This window comes from Hemicordylus capensis, chromosome 2 (assembly GCF_027244095.1).
Source record: "Hemicordylus capensis ecotype Gifberg chromosome 2, rHemCap1.1.pri, whole genome shotgun sequence".
Lineage (NCBI taxonomy): Eukaryota > Metazoa > Chordata > Lepidosauria > Squamata > Cordylidae > Hemicordylus > Hemicordylus capensis.
In genome coordinates, this window is record NC_069658.1 from 161,118,885 (window position 1) to 161,139,200 (window position 20,316).

Genomic DNA, 20,316 nt, shown 5'->3' on the forward strand with positions numbered 1-20,316 from the left:
AAATTAACCAAATTAAGTAAACAAGTTAAAAGCCAGGCTAAACCCACAATCAGAATTAAGTTTCAAATTAAAAGTTATTTTAAAAGCTAAAAATTGAGAATTATAAAAACTAAAAATTAAAGAATCTCCCAGATATAACCAAAGATGGAGCATTAAAAAGCCTCTTTAAAAAGATGTGGTGTTTTTAAAAAACACTGAGGGATACATTGTGCCTGTAGGTTATTACAGGACACTAACCTGGCCTGTTTTCTGCTGGGGGTTGATCTAGGGGGCACAACGGGTAGATCTACAGATCTTATGTTCTCATTTGTCTGCTGGATGGAGCACTTTACTGGTAATGCTGTGGAAATATATTGTAGTGCAGTGTGTTTGCTCTTGGAAGTTACTCTTTCAGTAATGCTGACTTTGTCTTGAAACAGAGATCTCCCTGTCCCGCTCACTGTGAGTTTGTTTGGCATGAATAAAAGCAGGCCTGGCACTTGCTGTGGGCTCTTTGTTGGTATATCTTTCCCAACGTTTGTCGCATTGTATTATATGCTATAAAGGAGGTATGGAAAAGGTGTCCCCAGGAGGCTCTCTCCCTTCAGGCGGCCTTCTCTTCCATGGGCAAGTTGTGTATCTTTTGTGTGATGTTCCACCCCCAGGTCTACTTTGCAATGCATCCGGACCATGGCATGCGAATACGCGCTCTGCTCACTTTTTGTCCCAGGAGATCGGCAAGTCATTGTAGGAACCAAGGTAAGTTCCATTCATTCTGATGCCCAAGGGGGCCTTGCTGAGCTGTCTTCTCAGGTCCGGGGAGTAGCATCACTGGAGACATTGTCTCTCCAGTGGTTGCACTCCCATTGCATCCCTTTCATTTCTAGAGGGGTATCATTCTTGGTGAGACAGCTCCTCTGCACATTAAGTGGTAGGAGGAAATGCAGTCTAGTGTCACTCTAGTTGTTGAAATGTCCCTTTTTAATTTACTTCATTTATAGCCTGCCATTCTTTCATCGTGACATTCACGTAGGGTTCCCAGGAGTCTTCCCATCCAGGCACTGACTAGATCCAGACCGGTTTAGCTTTAACAAGGCTGCTACATCATTGGCCTTCCCACTGTGCCCTAGGCCCTGCTTGACTTCACCTCTTTTTAATCCCGGCTGTCGGTGCATCTCCCTTGTGTTTGAAAAGTCCTCTTGGCATTGTGAAGTTTAGTTTGGCTGATGATAGTGATGTCAGTGGGATCTTTTGCACTTGTTTTGAGCAGAACTTCCTGGCTTCACTACATCCTGGCCCCCTGCGTTCATTTGGTTGTGCTGAAACAGAGAGTGCTGGTATATGATTAGAGAGCAAAGTCCTCATTGCACGGAATGATCTAAGCAGGCCTTGGGAGCAGCAGGAGAGTTCATATGTTGCCAGTTGCTTTGAAGGCTTCATCGAAATGATATTTATATATTTTGATATAAATAAATGTGTGGACCTGTTTAGAGGGCCATAGCAATGCATTATGCAGCATTTGGCCACAACCACTGCTGAAATCCTGTGTTTCAAATGTGGGGAGTTCTATAGAAAGGACTTCTAAGGATGTGCCTATTCATGATTCAGACGGTGGACATGTTGAGCTGCTCCTTGACTGCCAGGGTTCTAGTGGTGAACCTGGGAGTTAAAAGTGTGACAGCTGCTCCCCTTTCCATACAGATGTCTTGTGGGAGCACAGCTGTGTGTGACAATGTGACTTGGGAGACTGTCCTGCTGCTACTGCTTTGAACTGGATGCTCTTCCTCCTTCACTGGCATCTCCCTTTTGTGTAATCATTGAAAACCCAACTAGTATCAAGATCTAGTGTAGCATAGTGGCTCAGAGTTAATAAGTGAAAAGTCCCTGGTTCAAACCTTCTTTCAGCTGTGAACTTGCTACATGGCCTTAGGCAAGCAACTCTCTCAGCCTCAGCACTCCCATCTACAATGTGGGGTAACAATGCCAACTAATGACACTTTAGTGTAAGTTGTAAGGATTACAGTGAGGTAACGTATGGGAAGTGCTTTGAACATTAAAGCACTATATAAATGTTGCCGCTGTTGTTGAGGTCGCTTTACCCCTGTAATTAATGATCCAACTTCATAACTTCTTCTAGACTGGGAAACTGCAGCTATTTGATCTGGCTTCTGGGACTTTGTTGGAGACCCTCGATGCACATGATGGGGCCCTCTGGTCCATCTCTCTCTCTCCAGACCAGGTACCTTGGACCAGCTTTCTAGCCATGCCTTCCAATTCTAGTGGGAGGTTTGAACTGCACTTGGTGCTGGCCATCACTGAGCGTCAATATGTACATATATTTTACAGAGATTGGGAGATATTGGTACATTTATGCCAACTTCCAAACCAACCTGCTCTATTCTTTTACTGAGAGGCTTCTTTCACTCATGAGACCGCAATAAACGTGGATTTGAATGGCCTTCCTACTAGAGCAAGTGGTGGCGGGGTGCGGGGGGGGGGGGGCGGAGAGAGGGGCAGATAAACCTGTGCCTGGATAACCTGCTTTCACTGTAGAGGGAAGCTGTTATAGTCCTTATTCATTTCTGTTCTTGAAACTGTTCTGGCCTCTAGCCATGATGCTTTGCAGACATTAAGGCTGTTTTCACAAGCAGCCTAACCCAAGCTAGGGCAGCCCAGCCTGGGTTAGGCTGATTGTGTGCAGCTCCAGGATCTGCTTGGTTCCTGGCCTTTATTTATTTATTGTTAGATTTATATACCACCTTTCATTAAAAACAATCTCAAGGCAGTTTACAAAAGTTAAAACACATAATAAAAACGAGTTAAAAGTATTTAGCTAAAAATATAAAAACAATCTGATATTAAAATATATCATATACAAATACAGAAAACTATACATGGATAAAAACACACAGAAGCAGCAATAAAACAATCATGTAAAGGCCTGGATAAAAAGCCAAGATTTAACCAGCTTTCTAAAAACTGTGATGGAGTCTGAGGAGCGAATGAGCACTGGGAAAACATTCCAAATCCTGGGGGCAGCAACAGAGAAGGCCCTGTCCCGAGTGCACGGCAACCAAGCCTCCCTCATTGTCGTCACCCGGAGCAGAGCCCCCTCAGATGATCTCATCAAGCGGGCAGAAACACTTGGGAGCAGGCGGTCCCTCAGGTATTCCAGGCCCAAACCTTTAAGGGCTTTAAAGGTCAAAACCAGCACCTTGAATTGGACCCGGAAACACACTGGTAACCAGTGCAGCTCTTTCAAAATAGGTGTGATGTGATCACACTGGGAAGCTCCAGATAGAACCCTAGCTGCCGCATTTTGTGCAAGCTGCAGTTTCTGGATATTCTTCAAGGGCAGCCCCACACAGAGCGCATTGCAGTAATCTAGCCGTGACGTGACTAAGGCATGGGTAACTGTGGCCAGATCTGCCTTCTTGAGAAAGGGACGCAGCTGGCGCACTAGCCGAAGCCATGCAAAGGCACCCCTGGCCACCGCCTCCACCTGAGCTTCCAAAAGCAGAGCTGGCTCCAGTAGTACCCCCAAGCTACGTACTTGCTTCTTCAAGGGGAGTGCAACCCCATCCAGAACTGGTAAAATCTCCTCATCCCGATTGGCTCTCCTACTGACCAACATTACCTCCATCTTGTCTGGATTCAGTCTCAGTTTATTAGCCCACATCCAGCTCATCATGGTCTCCAATCCCTGATTCAGGACATCCACCGCCTCCCTAGTATCAGGTGACAAACAGAGATAGAGTAGAGTGTCATCAGCATATTGCTGACAACTCAGTCCAAGTCTCTGGATGACCTCTCCCAGCAGCTTCATGTAGATGTTAAACAGAATGGGGGACAAAATCAACCCCTGCGGGACCCCACAGGTCAATGGCCACGGGGCCGAGCAGTAGTCCCCCAGCACCACCCTCTGGACCTTCCCCGCAAGAAAGGAACGGAGCCACTCCAACACAGTACCTCCAATTCCCATACTCAAGAGGCAGTCCAGAAGGATGCCATGGTTGATGGTATTGAATGCCGCTGAGACGTCCAGCAGAACCAATAGGGATGCACTCCCCCTGTCTAGCTCCCGGTGAAGGTCATCCACTAGAGCGACCAAGGCAGTTTCAGTCTCATATCCGGGGTGGAAGCCAGATTGAAAAGGGTCCAGATAATCCGTATCATCCAAGACCCTCTGCAGCTGGGACGCCACCACACGCTCTATCACCTTGCCCAAAAAGGGAAGGTTAGAAACAGGTCTATAGTTGTCCAGGTTGGAGGGATCAAGGGAGGGCTTTTTAAATAGTGGTCTTACCACCCGCCTCCTTGAGGCACGATGGCATCCTGCCCTCCCTTAATGAAGCATTAATGTTCACCTCCAACCATCTGCCTGTACCCTCCCTGGCAGCTTTTATTAGCCATGAAGGGCAAGGGTCAAGAGTGCATGATGTTGCTCACACACTGCCCAGGATCTTGTCCACATCCTCAGGCTGCACTAACTGAAAAGAATCCAACACAGTGGGACCAGATGGTACCAAAGGCATGTCTGCCGGAACTGCCAAAACTCTGGAGTGCAGGTCAGCACGGATGCAAGCGACTTTATCTGCAAAATGGCAAGCAAACTGATCACACTGGGCTGTAGATGATTCCTCCCCCATTACCTGGGGGGATGTGTGGAGCAATGTTTTTACCACACGAAACAGCTTTAGTTGTCTGCACTGAGCAGATGCAATGGAGGTGGAGAAAAAACATTTCTTCGCCGCCCCTACCGCCACGGAGTAGTCCCTAACCTGTGTTTGGTCGGATTCAGCATGGCTCTTCCTCCAGCGTCGTTCCAGCCATTGTCCGAGTTGTTTCATTGCCCTAAGCTCCGAGGAAAACTAAGGAGCCAAATGGACTCTACCAAGCCAGAGAGGGCGTTTAGGAGCAACCGTGTCAACAGCCCGGGCCATCTCTCCATTCCAGAGATCAACCAAGGCCTCGACAGGGTCACCAGCTCTGGACACTGGAAACTCCCCGAGGGCCGTCTGGAATCCAAGCGGATCGCCCACCACCCTTGCAGAGGGCAGACGGAGCAGTCAAACTAAACCCCACCAGATGATGATCTGTTCATGACAAGGGAGTCGTCTCAAATTCCCCCACCTCCAGATCATTTATTTCCCGGTCGGGAAAAACCAGATCCAGAATGTGTCCTGACATGTGGGTAGGGCCCAGTACCAACTGAGACAGGCCCATGGTTGCCATGGAGGCCATGAAATCCTGAGCCGAACCCACTAGGGGGACCTCAGCATGGACATTGAAATCCCCCAAAACAATAAATTTGGAGGAACCCAAGGCCACCTCTGAGACCACCCCCACCAGCATAGGTAGGGAGACTGAAGTGCAACAGGGTGATCGGTACACCAGCAGAACCCCAGCCTATCTCGGAGGCCCACCCTCAAGGACAAACACTCAAAATTCTGAGATTGCCTGACCGAGCACCTGGAAATGGGGAGGGTCTCTCGATAGATGACTGCAATGCCCCCTCCCCAACCCTCTAGGCGGGGCTGCTGCACACTCAGGAAACCTGGAGGACAGAGCTGAAAGAGACCAACCACGCCCAGCTCATCCAACCAGATCTCTGTCACACATACCAGGTCAGCATGCTCATCCACAATCAGATTGTGGATGAGAGATTTTTTTTTGCATTTTAAAATTTTATTGATTTTAACAATACCTTAACAATCAAGTTACACTTAATTAAGTAAATATTGACTTCCCGCTTACCAGTTTTATATGTATAGTTCTTGTTAACTATACATATAAGCCATTGCTATAATAATACAAAACATATATACTCCATCTTACAGTTCGATTTTACCCTACCCAACCTGCTGTAATTACTAAATTTCAAACCCTGCTGAAAGGTCCATGTTAGAAAAATAGTTCTTTAAGTAAAGCAAGGAAGGTTCCCAATCTTCTTTGAAACATTCCAAGTTTTCATCCCTTGTAAGTGTAAGTTTTGCCATCTCCGCATATTCCAAAATTTGTATCAACCAGTCTTCTTTTGAAGGCATTTTATTGTCTTTCCATTTCTGCGCATATACTATGCTAGCCGCCATGGTTGCATGCATAAAAAATGTTAAGTTTCTTCTAGAGAACTCTCCTTGAGTTATTCCCAGCAAGAAGGATTCTGGCCTCTTAGGAAATGTCATTTAAATTTTTTTCTTCAACTCATTATATATTATATTTCAAAAGGCCTTTGCCTTCCCACATGACCACCACATATGGAAGAAAGTTCCTTCACATTGTCCACATTTCCAACATTTATTTGAAACATTTTTATACATTAATGCTATTTTTTTTAATGTACCACCTGTACATCATCTTATAACAATTTTCTTTTAAAGTATAACAGGCAGTGAACTTTAAATCAGTTTTCCATAATTTTTCCCAAGCTGCCATCTCTGTATTATGACCCACATCTTGAGCCCATTTTATCATAGTTGTTTTAACCACTTCGTCTCTTGTCCCCTCCAAAAGCAACAACTTGTACATCTTAGAGACTAATTTTTCATCATTTTCACACAGCTCCTTCTCAAATCTCGACATCTGATCCTCAAATCCAGCTTTAAGATCGTTCTTGTAAATTTCGTTTAGCTGATGGTACTGAAACCAGTTGCTAACCAAATTTTGGACTTCAGCTAGATTTTTTAATTTACAGCCTTTATCTTGAAAACATAACAAATCTCTATAGGTACCCCATTCAGACTGCATATCTATCTCTTTATGTGCCAAAGCTTCAATCAGGGATATCCATAATGGAGTTTTAGGTTCCAGCCATGTTTTATATTTTACCCACACTCACATTAGACTCCTTCTTACATAGTGATTAAGAAAATCTGTATGCACTTTAGTTTTATCGTACCACAAATAAGAATGCCATCCAAACCTTCTATCAAATCCTTCCAAATCAAGTATTCTGGGATTTCTTAATGTTATCCATTCCTTTAACCACGTCAAACAAACAGCATCAAAATACAACCTTAAATCTGGCTAAGACCACCTCTTTCTTTAGCATCTGTTAAATTTTTAAATTTAATTCTTGGTCTTTTCCCTTGCCAAACAAATTTAGTTATGTCCTTTTGCCATTACTTAAGACAAGTTAACGTATTAATTATAGGAATAGTCTGAAAAAGAAACATTATTTTAGGTAAAACATTCATCTTGAAAACTGAAATTCTTCCCATTAAAGATAAGTTCATTCTAGTCCATCTTTGCAAATCAATTTTTACTGTATTCCATATTTTGACATAATTATTTGAGAACAAAGAATTTTTATTTGTCAGCCAGACACCCAAATATTTAATTTTCTTCTCTACTTTCAATTTGCTTATTTCATAGAGTCTATCCTTAGATTTCTGATCCATATTCTTTGTCAACACCTTCGTTTTAGTCTTATTTATATAAAACCCAGCTAATTGGCCGAATTGTTCTATTTTTCCCAAGAGCCTTCTGATCTTCTCTAATGGATTTTCAAGAAAAAACGCCACATCATCTGCAAAGGCTCTAAGTTTATACTCCTGCTTCCCTATTTTCAAGCCTTGTATTTGATCATCTTCTCTAATATTTCTACAAAGGAGTTCCAGAACTAATATAAAAAGTAATGGGGAAAGTGGGCAACCTTGTCTGGTTCCTTTTTGTATTTTGCAATTATTTGATAGTTCTCCATTTATAATAATTTTAGCATATTGCTCCGAATATATTGTCTTAACTGCTCTAGTGAAATTCTTGCCAACTCCCATTGCATCCAGTAGCCTCCACATAAACTGCCAGGAAACATTATCAAATGCTTTCTCTGCATCCAGAAAGATTATAGCTATTTGTTTATCATTGTGTTTTTCATAATACTCCAGTGCTTTCAGGACTGTTCTCGCATTGTCTCTTAATTGCCTTTTTGGCAAAAAGCCTGCTTGATCTTCATGAATAAAAGCTCTTAGTACAACCTTCATTCTCCTTGCCAAAATGGCAGCAAAAAGTTTGTAATCATTATTTAACAGTGAGATTGGCCTGTATTTCTTAACTTGCGTTAAGTCTTGATCTGGTTTTGGAATTACTGCAATGTTGGCATACTCCCAAGACTCCGGCATATTTCCTCTTTGTAAAATATCATTCATCGTCCATTGCAAAGGCTGTAATAATTGATCTTTAAAGGATTTGTAGTATGAAGCTGGTAGGCTGTCGGGCCCTGGCGCTTTGTTGGATTTGCTTGAGTTTATTACTTCTGTTATTTCCATTATTGATACTGGCGCATTCATAATTTCTATATGATCCTTGGAAAGTTGTGGGATATTTTGTGTCTTCAGAAATTTATCAATTGTGGATGAGAGATGTTTCAGCATTAACTGACCTGGCATTCAGCAGCAGCACCCCGCTCTGAGAACACTTGAGGGAGTGTTCTCAGAGCTCCCAGGGATCTCAGGGTTGGGAGAAGGGCTGGAAAAAGGAACAGGCCTCAATTGCCTGGACTGTTTTCCCCTGTAACAGCCAGCCCAACTCCCACCGCCATATCTCCCTCTGCCCGCTACCAGTGGTATTGCTGCCCCCACACCAACCCCACTTTCCTGCTCTCCCAGGCACATTCCTCAGTCCAGCCAACCACAGCTCCACTGTGGAGTGAGCCCCATAGATGGTACACACCTGGAGAAGATGGGGCAGAAGCAAAAAGTACAATAAATGCCCAGCCCAAGATGTTCCCTCTTCCCTTCCCTTTAGCCAAGGTTAAGAGTGCAAGTGCTCCCGTATCCCCAGTGCTGGGATAGTGTGCGCACACCCATCTCATGGGGTATCCCCTTAGAGCACCCATCTCACAGAGTATACCCCAATGCACTGCGCCTGTCGCGAGGTGTATTGTGGGATATCAGGAGGCTGGGATGCCTCATCCCAATCTCCTGAGATCTGCGCTGCTTGAGCAGCATAGATCATCTAGGAGCATGAGATGTGCTCCCAACAGTTGTTGTCTAGGGGGAAGGTAAGTTGGCAAGGCCTGGTCATGTGAATAGCCTCATTGTGTTTGGTGGAAGGACATTTCTCATTGACAGTTTCAGTTGATTTGCCACATGCAATGTCAAAGTGGAGGAGGTTACACAATATGATTATCCATGTTAGATTTTGGAGACCAAATTTCACCTCCCTTGATAAGAGGATTGTAAGGAAAGATCTCCTCACTAAATGTATGGTACAGTTCAGAATATAGAATGTGAAGAAGTGTTTAGAGCTTTTGTTGCAAACTACATTCTTATGAAATTAATCTAACATGCTCCCCCTCAGCCCCGATGATCTTTCTGTACAATCCGACTCGAACCAGTACTGGGGGGCATGTAGGGGTGTGGACAGGAATCAGCAGCTGCTTGCCCCACTAAAGTGGAAGAATCTATGACTCTCACAATGGTATCCTTAGCCTTTGAGAAGGAGTCTTCTGCCCAGCAACCTAAAGCTGGTGATGTCTGTCCCTGACAAGCAGAAGATTCATGAGAACCTCTGAACGTGTTCCTATGTCATTGGAGGGAAGTAATTTTTAATATACAGATGAAGAGACATAGCTTAGCCTTAATTCAAACATTTGTCTCCTTCAGCGTGGCTTTGTAACAGGAGGTGCGGATAAATGTGTCAAGTTCTGGGAATTTGAGCTGGTGAAAGACAAGAACAGTACCCAAAAGAGGTGAGGATTTTTAAAAATGGAAATAAAACACATTTGGACTCTGCATTTTTATCGTAGTGCTTGGGATTTTAGAGTATGCTGTTCTTTAGAAAACACAGCAAAAGATGTGGGGCAGATGAAATTGTCCTTTGAGGCCTTTGTGTTGTGATGAACAGTACAGTATGTGAGGTTTCATAATCATAATCATAATATACCTTCTTTTATTAATTGTTGCCCCCTTGGTAATAATAATGGTCAGAATAATGGGGGGAATTAAAATTGCAGCTTCCTGTCCAGAAATGCAATATAAGCCATATGCATAAGGTTTAGTTAAGTATATCTTTTAAAAAAAATCACTGATAGGAATCGCAGGTATTATTCACATAAGCTATAAAAAGGTGTTGTATTGCATAAAAAGCTTTTTTCTTCTTCCCATTTTCTGGGACATACATCTTTGGATGATGTCTTTGAAATTTGAGGGGTCTGGTATTGTGAGTATTCACTCTGTAACTCTGTATATGAAGATGGTAGATTCTAAATGGTAGAAAGGGAGGGGGATATTGCAATTGAAAAAGTTAATAGTTTTGCTGGGTGAAAGCACAATATCTTTCTTTATTCTTTGTTTCTTTTTCATGCTATCCCCACACTTCTCAAACTCTTCTCTCTGATCCCTCAAATAGAGCTATTTTTCTTATCGGGTAGTGAAAAACAGACACACTGTGCCAGTACTCAGGGGTTTTATTTCTGTGACTGAGCCATGGCATTCAAACCAGTTTCTGGTTCATAATCCTGGTAGGTCCTGACTCACATTAGTTCCTTGCTTAGGTTAGCTACAAACTCTGGCTGACATCCAGAGCAGTGTTGGGAGGACGCAGGAAGAGACTTTGTGAGCAGCAAAGTTTGCGTGTTGGGGTATTTTTTGTTGCTCGCTTCTGTAATCTCTCTTTGGCTTCCAGAAATATGTCCCTGAGGGGTCATGCAGTCCTCGGAGACCTATTTCTGGGAAGGTAAAGTGCATTTACAGAGATGGGGGAGAGCAGCAAAAATGGCTCCTCCTTCCCTCCATGTATGTGCCCTGCTGCTCAGGAAGACTTTGGCTGAGTCAAAATCAACCTCTCCTTGTGAGGATGCAGCTCATAGGTTGATGTGCAGAATGGGAACAGACTTGGGGGCAGCTGTGAAGCCTTGGCCCTCCTATAGCACCAGAAGCCTGCAGAAAATCCTCCAAGTAGGACAGAAAGTGACAGTGTAGTGATGGAAAGCCAAGAACCCGAAAAGCCTTGGCTGGATGGGCTGAGTTCATTGTCGTAGATTGCGCTGGGGTCCTTTTCTCCTAGGCTGTGGTGAAGTAGGTGGAACATGCTGAATCTCTGAACAGACACTGTACATGCACATTTGGAGGCTTCTTGCCCAAGAATTCGCAATGTAGAACTTGCAAAGTTTCCTCAGTTGCTGTGCAATCACAGTGCCATCAGTTTCATGCTTATCCTGTCCTAGGCTCTCTGTGAAGCAAACACGTGTCTTGCAACTGGATGAAGATGTTATCTGCATTCGGTACAGCCCCAACCAAAAACTTCTTGCAGTTTCCTTACTGGACTGCACTGTGAAAATATTCTACACGGACACACTCAAGGTAATAATTGACACTGCTGTTTAGGTTTTCAGGGGAGCGATGGCTAAACAAAGGACCAGATTCATTTCAGGCTTAAGTTGCTAGCTCCATCTGTATAGATGTAGATTGTAATGTGAGTGATCAGTCAGCAATGCGGATGCTGAGCACAATTAGACCCAGGAGGTCTAAGACCTATAAGTCCCCAAGTCCAGAATGTGGTAAACGAAACAATCAGCTGGCTGTCAATCCTGCACCACCTGAATATCTTGATTCACAAATGCTTGCCAATGAGCAGTTCAAACGAACAGCCATCCCAACACACAATCATGTCGGGGCTGCTGTGAGAGTGCACACACCCTGATGTCATTAAAGGACATTCCAACGAGTTCTCGGCTCGTCCTTTTCATCATTCAAATGATCAACTTTTAAGAGGTGATCATCTGAATAAATAAATAACTTAAATCCTAAATAAATGAGGTTTTTCTGTATGTGAAGAGGGGTGATATGGATGCTCACCCCTTACATGTGAGTAAAGGATGTGCCAAGAATGCACCAGCACATTCTTTAATGATGTCAGGGCAGGCACATTCTCGCAGCATCCCTGACGTGACCACACGTTTGGGCTGCTGTTTCGTATGAACTCCCTCAGAAGATGAACTGCCTCTATTGAAAAGTGTGTGGCATTTGACCTGTTTGTGATGTGACGGCATTTTACACAAGCAGTCAGTTGATAATGATGCATGAATTGGAAGATGAACAGACGTGTATGAACCTTTGGTTTGGAAGGGGCTTTGTTGTCCATCTATTCCAGTTTCCTGCTCAATGCAGGATATTCAGAGCTAGAGCATTCTCAGCAGATGACTGTCCAACCTCTGCTTGGAGATGTTCAGCCCTGATGTCCAAGTAATTAGTTCCATTGCCTAACAGCTGCTCATGTCCCCTGCTAACTAGGCAATAGGTACTTTTCAGAGTGGTGATGATTCTCTTATATTTAGCAGCGGGGGAGCACCTGGCCCTGTTCAGCCTCAGCACCAGATCCCTTCAGTGGCTGATGCTGGTGTCTCCCTTGCGTTTCTTTTGTAGACAGTGAACCCTTTGGGAACATGGGACTATCGACTTCTTATTTTCCCATGTAAACCACTTTGTGAACCTTTTCATTAAAAAGTGGTATATAACTAGTGGTAGTGGTAATAGTAGTAACTTCACTTACCATGAAGAAACATCTCCTAATATCCAACCAAAACCTACCCTCTTGTAACTTTATCCCATTAGATCTATTCCTGCTCTCTATGGGTGCAGAGAACAAATCATCTTCTCTGTCACTCTCCTATGTGACTGCCCTTAGGTATTTGAGGAGCACTATTGAGACTACTGGAGTCTTTTCTTCTCCAGTTCCTTCAACCTTTCCTTATAGGATATGTTTTCCAAATGTTGACTGTCTTCATGACTCTCATCTGAACTATTCCATTTTGTTGCCATCCTTCTTAAAGTATGGTGCTTACAATGGACATAGTACTCAGACAGCGGAACTTCTCATGACTTGGAATGAATTTACCCTTCTTTCATGCTGCCGCTATCGAGCTGGTGATGACCCGTTCACATCCTCATCTTGGCATTTCTCCTTAATGCCTTATCAAGGGACCTTGGCAAGTTCATCACTTTTCAGTATTTTGCAGAACTGTTTGTAGAACCAAAGAGCCTTCATGTAAGATATGACTAAAATGTTATGTTAAATATGGTTAAGTCCTGAAATGCAATGAGTGCCTATTGTTTGGAGGGGTTTTTTTAGAGGCTGCAGAAAGGTTAAGGCACATCCATACTTCTGTTTCCAGATTTATGTTCAGCTGATGGTACATCTTCCTCTTGTTTTCCAGTTTTTCCTGTCTCTCTATGGACACAAACTCCCAGTGCTGTGCATGGATATCTCATATGTGAGTACAGCACATGTCAGTGATGCTGACTGTGCTTGATATTGGGATGGTGGATGGCAGCCCTGCTCCCTGGCAAATACAGAGAGTTCCTTCTCTCCTAGTTGGATATCTCTTTGAGCTGCTCCTTTATGCTGGAGTCTGATAAAATGAAATGCACGAGTTAGGTCAAGGCAAGAAAGTGCAGGTAGATTTTGCCTCTAACGAAATCATTTTGAGGCGCTCCTGGTACCCCAACATTTATACATATCTAACTGGTGTGCAGACTTGATGGATTTGGGCAATGTTAATAAAGCAGGGTTTCCAAACTATGTTCCTCAATGAGAAGTTTTAGTAATGGTGGACAGGTTTTTAAATCTTCTGCTATGTGATCAATTCTGCCAGCATCTCATGTATGTGGAACATACATCCCTCTTGGAATCCTCAACAGCATGCCGTGGTTTCATGGCAGAGTAGCTGATATTGGAAAAGATTCCCTGGAAGTGTAAAGCTTGACTACCAGTGCAACAAAGGCATGTGTATGTCTGCTGCTGTGAGGAGCTTGATGTCTTCACAGTCACATCTCCCCAGTAGTGAAGGCTAGGTTGTGCTAGTTTTTCTCCAAACTGAGCAGGAGACACCTATATGCTCAGAAAGCTCAGAACAGAGCTCAGAAATGGGATAGTTTTGTTTTGCAGGAACTATAGTAAAACCTTAAAACCTATCTGTTTGGCCTGGCTTTTCAGGGTTTTGAAACTACTGTAAACTGTTTTAGATTGTTTTGAATGGTTGCCCTGGTTTTCCAGGGATTTTAGCTGTTTGCATGTTTAATTGGTTTTATTCTGTTTTTATAGTTTTGATTTTAATTGTTAACTGGTTTAAATTGTTTTTATCCTGTTGTAAACCGCCCTGAGCCATTTTGGAAGGGCGGTATATAAATCGAATAAATTAAAAAAAAAAATAGTGTGCAACATCCATTTTAAGATGAAGCTGTTGAATTGTCTTGATAGCAGTCAAGATTTTAAGACCTCTTTAATGTGTAGGTAAAAAAACCAAAACACACTTCACAAAGGTCTTATAAACTTGAGCAAATGCATTTCAGTGTTAAAACATCCTTGTCAGTGCTCTAACTCAAACAGCTGGAAACTCTTGAGATTAAATACATCAACTGAAACTAAATAACCAATCCAAGAACATGGGGAAGGAGGGAGGAGGAGATGACTCTGCTGAACAAATTTTAACCCTTTTATAGACCAATACATTTCATTATGCCAACTGATGCACATATTTCACACTACATGAAGTGGTGTGCAATATGCACATCAGTTGGCATAATGAAATTGTATTATATTGGAAATCCTCATGAGCCTTTGTTTTTTATGACAGCAGCCATACAAGGGGTTAATACAGAATTTCTCAGAGCCTGAGTGAACTTTGCTGCTTGTCCACTCTCTGACAGTGATGCTTAGAAGTGCCAAAATTGGATGAATAGAAATAAGGGACATAGACTTGGTGATGGATGCTGGAGATTGGAATACTTTCCACCTGCTCTGGAGCATAATGCAGGATCCAGTCCAGATTTAGGAATGTGTATGTGTGCGTGCACGTGTGTGTGCTTGTGGTCTTTACTTGGCCAGTTGTAGGCGGACCCTAGGAATCCTCCTCGCACAACTGGCTGAGTTGCCTTTCCCCTCTCTGCTGTGCTGTAGGATGGGTCACTGATTGCAACTGGTTCTGCTGACAGGAATGTGAAGATCTGGGGCTTGGACTTTGGGGATTGCCACAGGTCCCTCTTTGCCCATGATGACAGGTAGGTAGAAAAACTAGATTCAGTGGATGTTGGGTTGATCTTTATAGAGCTGAATTTATCTGGGATTCCTAAGAGAAGTCCGCTATCATCATGACCACACTGCAGTCCTACATGTAGGGATCTGCACACATGCGGGCCAGTTGGCTGAAACTCCTAACGCTTTGCAGTGTTGCTTTCCCCTCACCCCCTTCAACTCGTACCTTTTGGCACCTCCGTTGAAGAGCAGGATGAGCACCTATCTGTTAGTCACCATGGAGTGAGGAACGTTCACTCTTCCAGGTTGGAGCATGAAATGGTTCATTCTGTCATAACTCTCTTTCGGGAATTTGCCAACCAGTAGGAGGCAGGATGCTGTGTTTTGTGGATTTGCCTTTGTGACATAAGATACTTCAAAAAGTGAGAAGAGTTCAGGGGCAAGGTTGCTTCAAGTCAACAGTTACTGCTTGAGTCTAACATGTTTGGAACTGTGTGTTTACAGGCCAGTTTATGGAGTTACTAGAGCGCTTTAATGTTTTAGCCTCAATCCTGCATCAAACTACCATCAATGTGCTGCTGTTTTAACCTCCTTATTCCCAACACTGAGTTCGCCTCTCTCTCTCTCTCTCTCTCTCTCTCTCTCTCTCTCTCTCTCTCTCTCTCTCTCTCTCTCAGTGTGATGTACCTCCAGTTTGTACCCAGGTCCCACCTCTTCTTTACAGCAGGGAAGGACCACAGAATTAAACAGTGGGATGCTGATAAGTTTGAGCACATCCAGACCCTGGAGGTAAATTTCAAAGTTGTGTGTTCATTGTTCAGAAGCATGGTGTTTCCTGTGGATTGGTGGGTGTGGTGCAGCATGCCTCTCTCCCCACCCCCTAACTAATTTAAATATCTGATCTGTAGGGGCATCACCAGGAAGTGTGGTGTCTGGCCCTCAGTCCCAATGGCGACTATGTTGTGTCCTCCTCTCATGATAAATCATTGCGTCTTTGGGAGAGAACAAGGGAACTTCTTGTCTTGGAGGAGGAGAGGGAGATGGTAAGAGAAAACCCTTCTGTGAAATGAACAACTCTTGAGTTATTTCCTCCTCTGTCTTCAGAAGAACTCTGATTCTAGTTCGTATTTCCCCTCCCCTTCTTTTATAGCTGCATGTCTGTATATTGTGACATTATCTCCAAGTAGTTTTAAACTTCCTTGTTTGACTGTTAATTCTGTGTTAGCTCCTTTTTTGTGGCCTTATCTATTGCCTCATAGCAAATTGTCTCCTACTGAGCAGGCTGTTAGTTTCTCTGGAGGAAGTTCCTTTAGTTTTGTTTTATTGAAAACATAGAGCCAAATAACTCTTGAGGGTCAGAGTGGGGTAAGTTATGGTAATGACCAAGTTAAAATGTGTATTGTTAGAAAGATGACTTGTGTTCTCGGGTCATCTGATCTAGGGTACAGGGCTCCCTTCTAACAAAAGAGTACACCACCTAGAGATGTACATATCAAGTGGTATAAAAATATGATCGATAAAATACAGGTATGCAGAGGTTTCAGATTGTGAAGATAAACTTGGTTGGTTTATTTTGGAAAATGAAGATGAGGTAAACATGTCTGAGAGCAATGGCTGGTTTAAATATTCTGTATTACAGCCAAATCACAAGACAGCTTTCAGAGCTGTGCACTCCTTTTTCCTCCTGTAGGTAATAAAATGCACAACACCCATCTCTTGATCCATAAGTAATGGAAGTGTAAAGCTAGCTAGTGACCTGTGGCAACCATGCAACACTCCCAGATTGAGTGATGCCCGCCAAATTCCTAGATGGAGTTTTAGTACTCACCAAACAAAATGGAGATTCTGGCCCAGACCTAAAGAGAAGCCTTTTCTTGTCAGGTGGTATGAGAAAATTTACCTGAACAGCTTAGAGGTAGGGGATAGGGGAAGAAGAGTTGTTTTTCACTGTCCTTGCTGACATACTGTATTATTTTCCCCTTGAGCAAAGAGAAGCTGAGTATGAAGAGGATCTCGCTAAGGAAGGCCAGCCTGTGGTAAGTAATGGCTGACTGAACATCAGCATGTTGTAGTCCTGTTCTCCATGAGGCCTGCCAAGGAATGAAGTGAGCTGCAGAGTTTCTTGAGAGCTTGGAAATGCAGTTGTCTAGCTGGAATGGAAAGCCACGAGGTTCCAATGCATGTTGGAGACACCAAGCCTACTGACTCACATTCCTCTGGCTTTGTTTTCCGCCCACATTTGAATTGCCTGATTTGATTTTAGTTTGAATTGGATATTGCTCGGGACAGTCTCTGTGCTAACCATAAGGTTTGCTTAATCCACTTTCTAAGACCTGCAGTCATGGTTTGTTGTCATGAGATGCTTTCAGATCCTTAGAAGTAAGATTTGCACCAGAAAGCTGATAATAGTACTCAAGTTTTTTCTGTATTTGATCCCAGTTAATATTCAGTGCTTGAGTTTCTTCCCTTCCGTTCCTGCAAGAACTCCATCAAGGTTCCTTCAGACTAATACTCAAGACAGGACTGTTAAGATCTTAACTAACCCCACTTACATACTAGCTCTTGCTGTCTTTATCAAAGTTATTGGCCATGATCCAACAGCATTCTTCTTCTTAATAATAATAATAATAATAATAATAATAATAATAATAATAATTCGATTTCTATACCACCCTTCCAAAAATGGCTCAGGGTGGTTTACACAGATAAATAATAAATACATAAGATGGCTTCCTGTCCCCAAAGGGCTCACGATCTAAAAAGAAACATAAGATAGACAGCAGCAACAGTCACTGGAGGTACTGAGCTGGGGGTGGATAGGGCCAGTTAATCTCCCCCTGCTAAATAAAGAGAATCACCACAGTAAAAGGTGCCTCTTTGCCCAGTTAGCAGGGGATTAAACTCTCCTTGATTGTGGCTATAGGTTTAGCTTCCAAACTTGCTTTCAACTTTAGTCATGATGTTGCCTCATTTCTTATCCAAGCTTTGATCATTCCCCCCCCTGTGTGATGGTTGAGCTTATTGTTCCCAGAAATAAATATTTATTTTAATCCTTCCAGTTAATAGTAGAACTAGCTCCTCACTATCTTTAGGAGCTGATCTTGGCTCAGATGAACAATACGTCATCAGGAGGGAAAAGTACTGCATTTTTCTTACAATACCCCCCCCCCTAATTTCCTCATATTAAAATCAATTCAGCTTATCAATGGATCTAGTCAGCATTTAAAATAATAATAATAATAATAATAACTACTTGATGGCTCCCCTCACCCCCTGCCACAGCCCCTCACCTCAGAGATCTCTCCACTAGGGATGTGCACGGAACCGCGGAGCTGCGGTCCGGCACTGGTGTGGGGGGCTCTTTAAGGGTGGGGGAGGGTGTACTTCCCCCACCGGCGTGTTCGTTTTGAAAAGCTTTTGGGCCCCAGGGTACCTCCCTGCCGCCCTTTCCCCCAGTCGTCGGCAAAAGGCTTCAAAAAGCCTTTTGCACGTGCGCACGTCATGTCTCTGTGTCACGTGCGCACGTCGCAGAGAGTTTAAAAGGCTTTTTAAAGCCTTTTGCCGACGACTGGGGGAAGGGGTGGCAGGGAGGTATCCTGCCGCCCCAAAAGCTTTTCAAAACGAATGTGCCGGCGGGGGAAACACGGCGGGGTAAGTACACTCTCCCCCGCCCTTAAAGAGCCTCCCACACCAGTGCCGGACCGCCGGACCGCCCTCATGTCCGGACCGGTCTGGAGGCCTTCAGAATGGCCTCCGGACCAGTCCGGGCTCATCCCTACTCTCACCTGAGCCACACTCCTGCTCCTCCTCCATCCCATTGCTTCCATCCCCCTCACCCCTCTTGGTCATTGCTGGTGCCTATTGGTCAAGCTGCAGCCCCCTATCCCTAGAGACCTTCCCACCTTCACCTGAGCCCCGCTCCTGCTCCTCCCCACAGTCAATGACACTCACAGGATGGGGTGCCCTCAGTTAATACCTGAGGCTGTTGCCTCACCTTGCCTCATGGGAGGCACCTTGCCTCACCTCAGGCAGACAATGCCAAATGAGACAGTAGCCCTCTGAAACAACCCTCAGCACAGGCAGCTGCTTATTAATTTCAGCCTGTGTGGCAATAACTGACATTTCCACCACTGCGCCCTATTACTGTTTGGTACTCCTGGTGCCCCTCAGCATTCAGTCCCGTTCATGCTTACTCAGAAGTAAGTCCCTTTTTGTTCAGTGGAGCTTAATGCCAGATAAGTGTGCATAGTATTGTAGCCTTCGTTTGTGAGTGAGTGAGTGTGTGTGTGTGTGTGTGTGTGTGTGTGTGTGGTATTTCTATAAGGAACTGAGAACCCCTAGTCCCTGTAAAACAGCTTCTTGAAAGTCTTTGGCCCAGTACCTTTGAATCCCAACACAAGACTGCTGAAGGTACTTAAAGGAAACTGGAGGGAAACTCCAACCATCATCACGTTGTGGAGGATGTGATCTTTTGTGGGGGATGTGATCGCCAGAATCTTTTGTTCTGGATTTAGTGTGTAAGCCATTTTTTCTCTCTCTTAGGTTGCAGGGGAGACTCAAGGAGAGACTGGGTTAGCAGGCAAGAAGACCATCGAAACTGTCAAGGCAGTAAGTTTTTATTCCTCTACCATCTCTCCTGATGGTCAGAGCTTTTCAGAGAATGCCTTTCTTCTGCAGGGTCTGGTTTGAATCTTGAGAGACTTGCTGGTTTTTGCCCAGGCCCAGCATACCTGTTGTTGCCCCAAACAAAGCAAGCAGCTGCTGAGATATTCCCACTGGCAGTGGGGAAGAGAGGCTTGGTTCATTTCCTTCTGGGGGACAAATAATTGCAAATGTTTTGCAAATAATTGCAAAAGCAGTATTTTAGTAGTAGTAGTAGTAGTTCCTTGTGTTCTCTTCAGAGCACTTATCTGTTAGTGCTCTGAAACATCTCAGGTAGTCTTTCTAATGCACTGAATTAGTCTACAGGTCCCTCTGCTGTGGTGGAACTTCAGTAGGAACTAGCCATCTGCATGGCCACCAGGCCTCCTGTGGCTGAGAATCCTTGCTGACCTTATGTAGAAACTAGCTTGATGGTTGCCTGCCTGGTCTGGTCTGGTCCAAAACATCCTTTGCACTGAGGGGGAAAAGGGCAGTGCTTCCTTAGCTGCATGGTATGCTTCCTTAGACCAAAGGGGGCACTCTTGCTGAAATGACCTTTAAAGCAGAGGCCAGTCTTAATGCTGGTTGACTCGTGACAGGCTTAGGACTAATGTAGGAAATGGGCAGACCTGAATGGTCATTACGAAATCCTTGTTAATACTTCCCGGGGGGTAGTATTAATACTTCCCGGGGGGTTAATAGTGTTCCCGGGGGGAGGCATAA

General features: G+C 44.0%; 1 protein-coding gene across 3 annotated transcripts in view; it reads left to right on the forward strand.

The window, feature by feature from the left end:
• WDR3 (WD repeat domain 3) overlaps positions 1–20,316 on the forward strand; it is a 56,984-nt gene that overhangs the window by 26,213 nt on the left and 10,455 nt on the right. For all 3 annotated transcript variants that reach the window (XM_053288501.1, XM_053288503.1, XM_053288502.1), the window contains exons 12-21: positions 645–738; positions 2,117–2,218; positions 9,585–9,670; positions 11,147–11,282; positions 13,136–13,192; positions 14,878–14,978; positions 15,630–15,741; positions 15,861–15,995; positions 16,938–16,988; positions 19,495–19,560. In XM_053288501.1, coding sequence (XP_053144476.1) covers positions 645–738; positions 2,117–2,218; positions 9,585–9,670; positions 11,147–11,282; positions 13,136–13,192; positions 14,878–14,978; positions 15,630–15,741; positions 15,861–15,995; positions 16,938–16,988; positions 19,495–19,560 — 940 coding nt within the window. The remainder of the gene's footprint in view (positions 1–644; positions 739–2,116; positions 2,219–9,584; positions 9,671–11,146; positions 11,283–13,135; positions 13,193–14,877; positions 14,979–15,629; positions 15,742–15,860; positions 15,996–16,937; positions 16,989–19,494; positions 19,561–20,316) is intronic.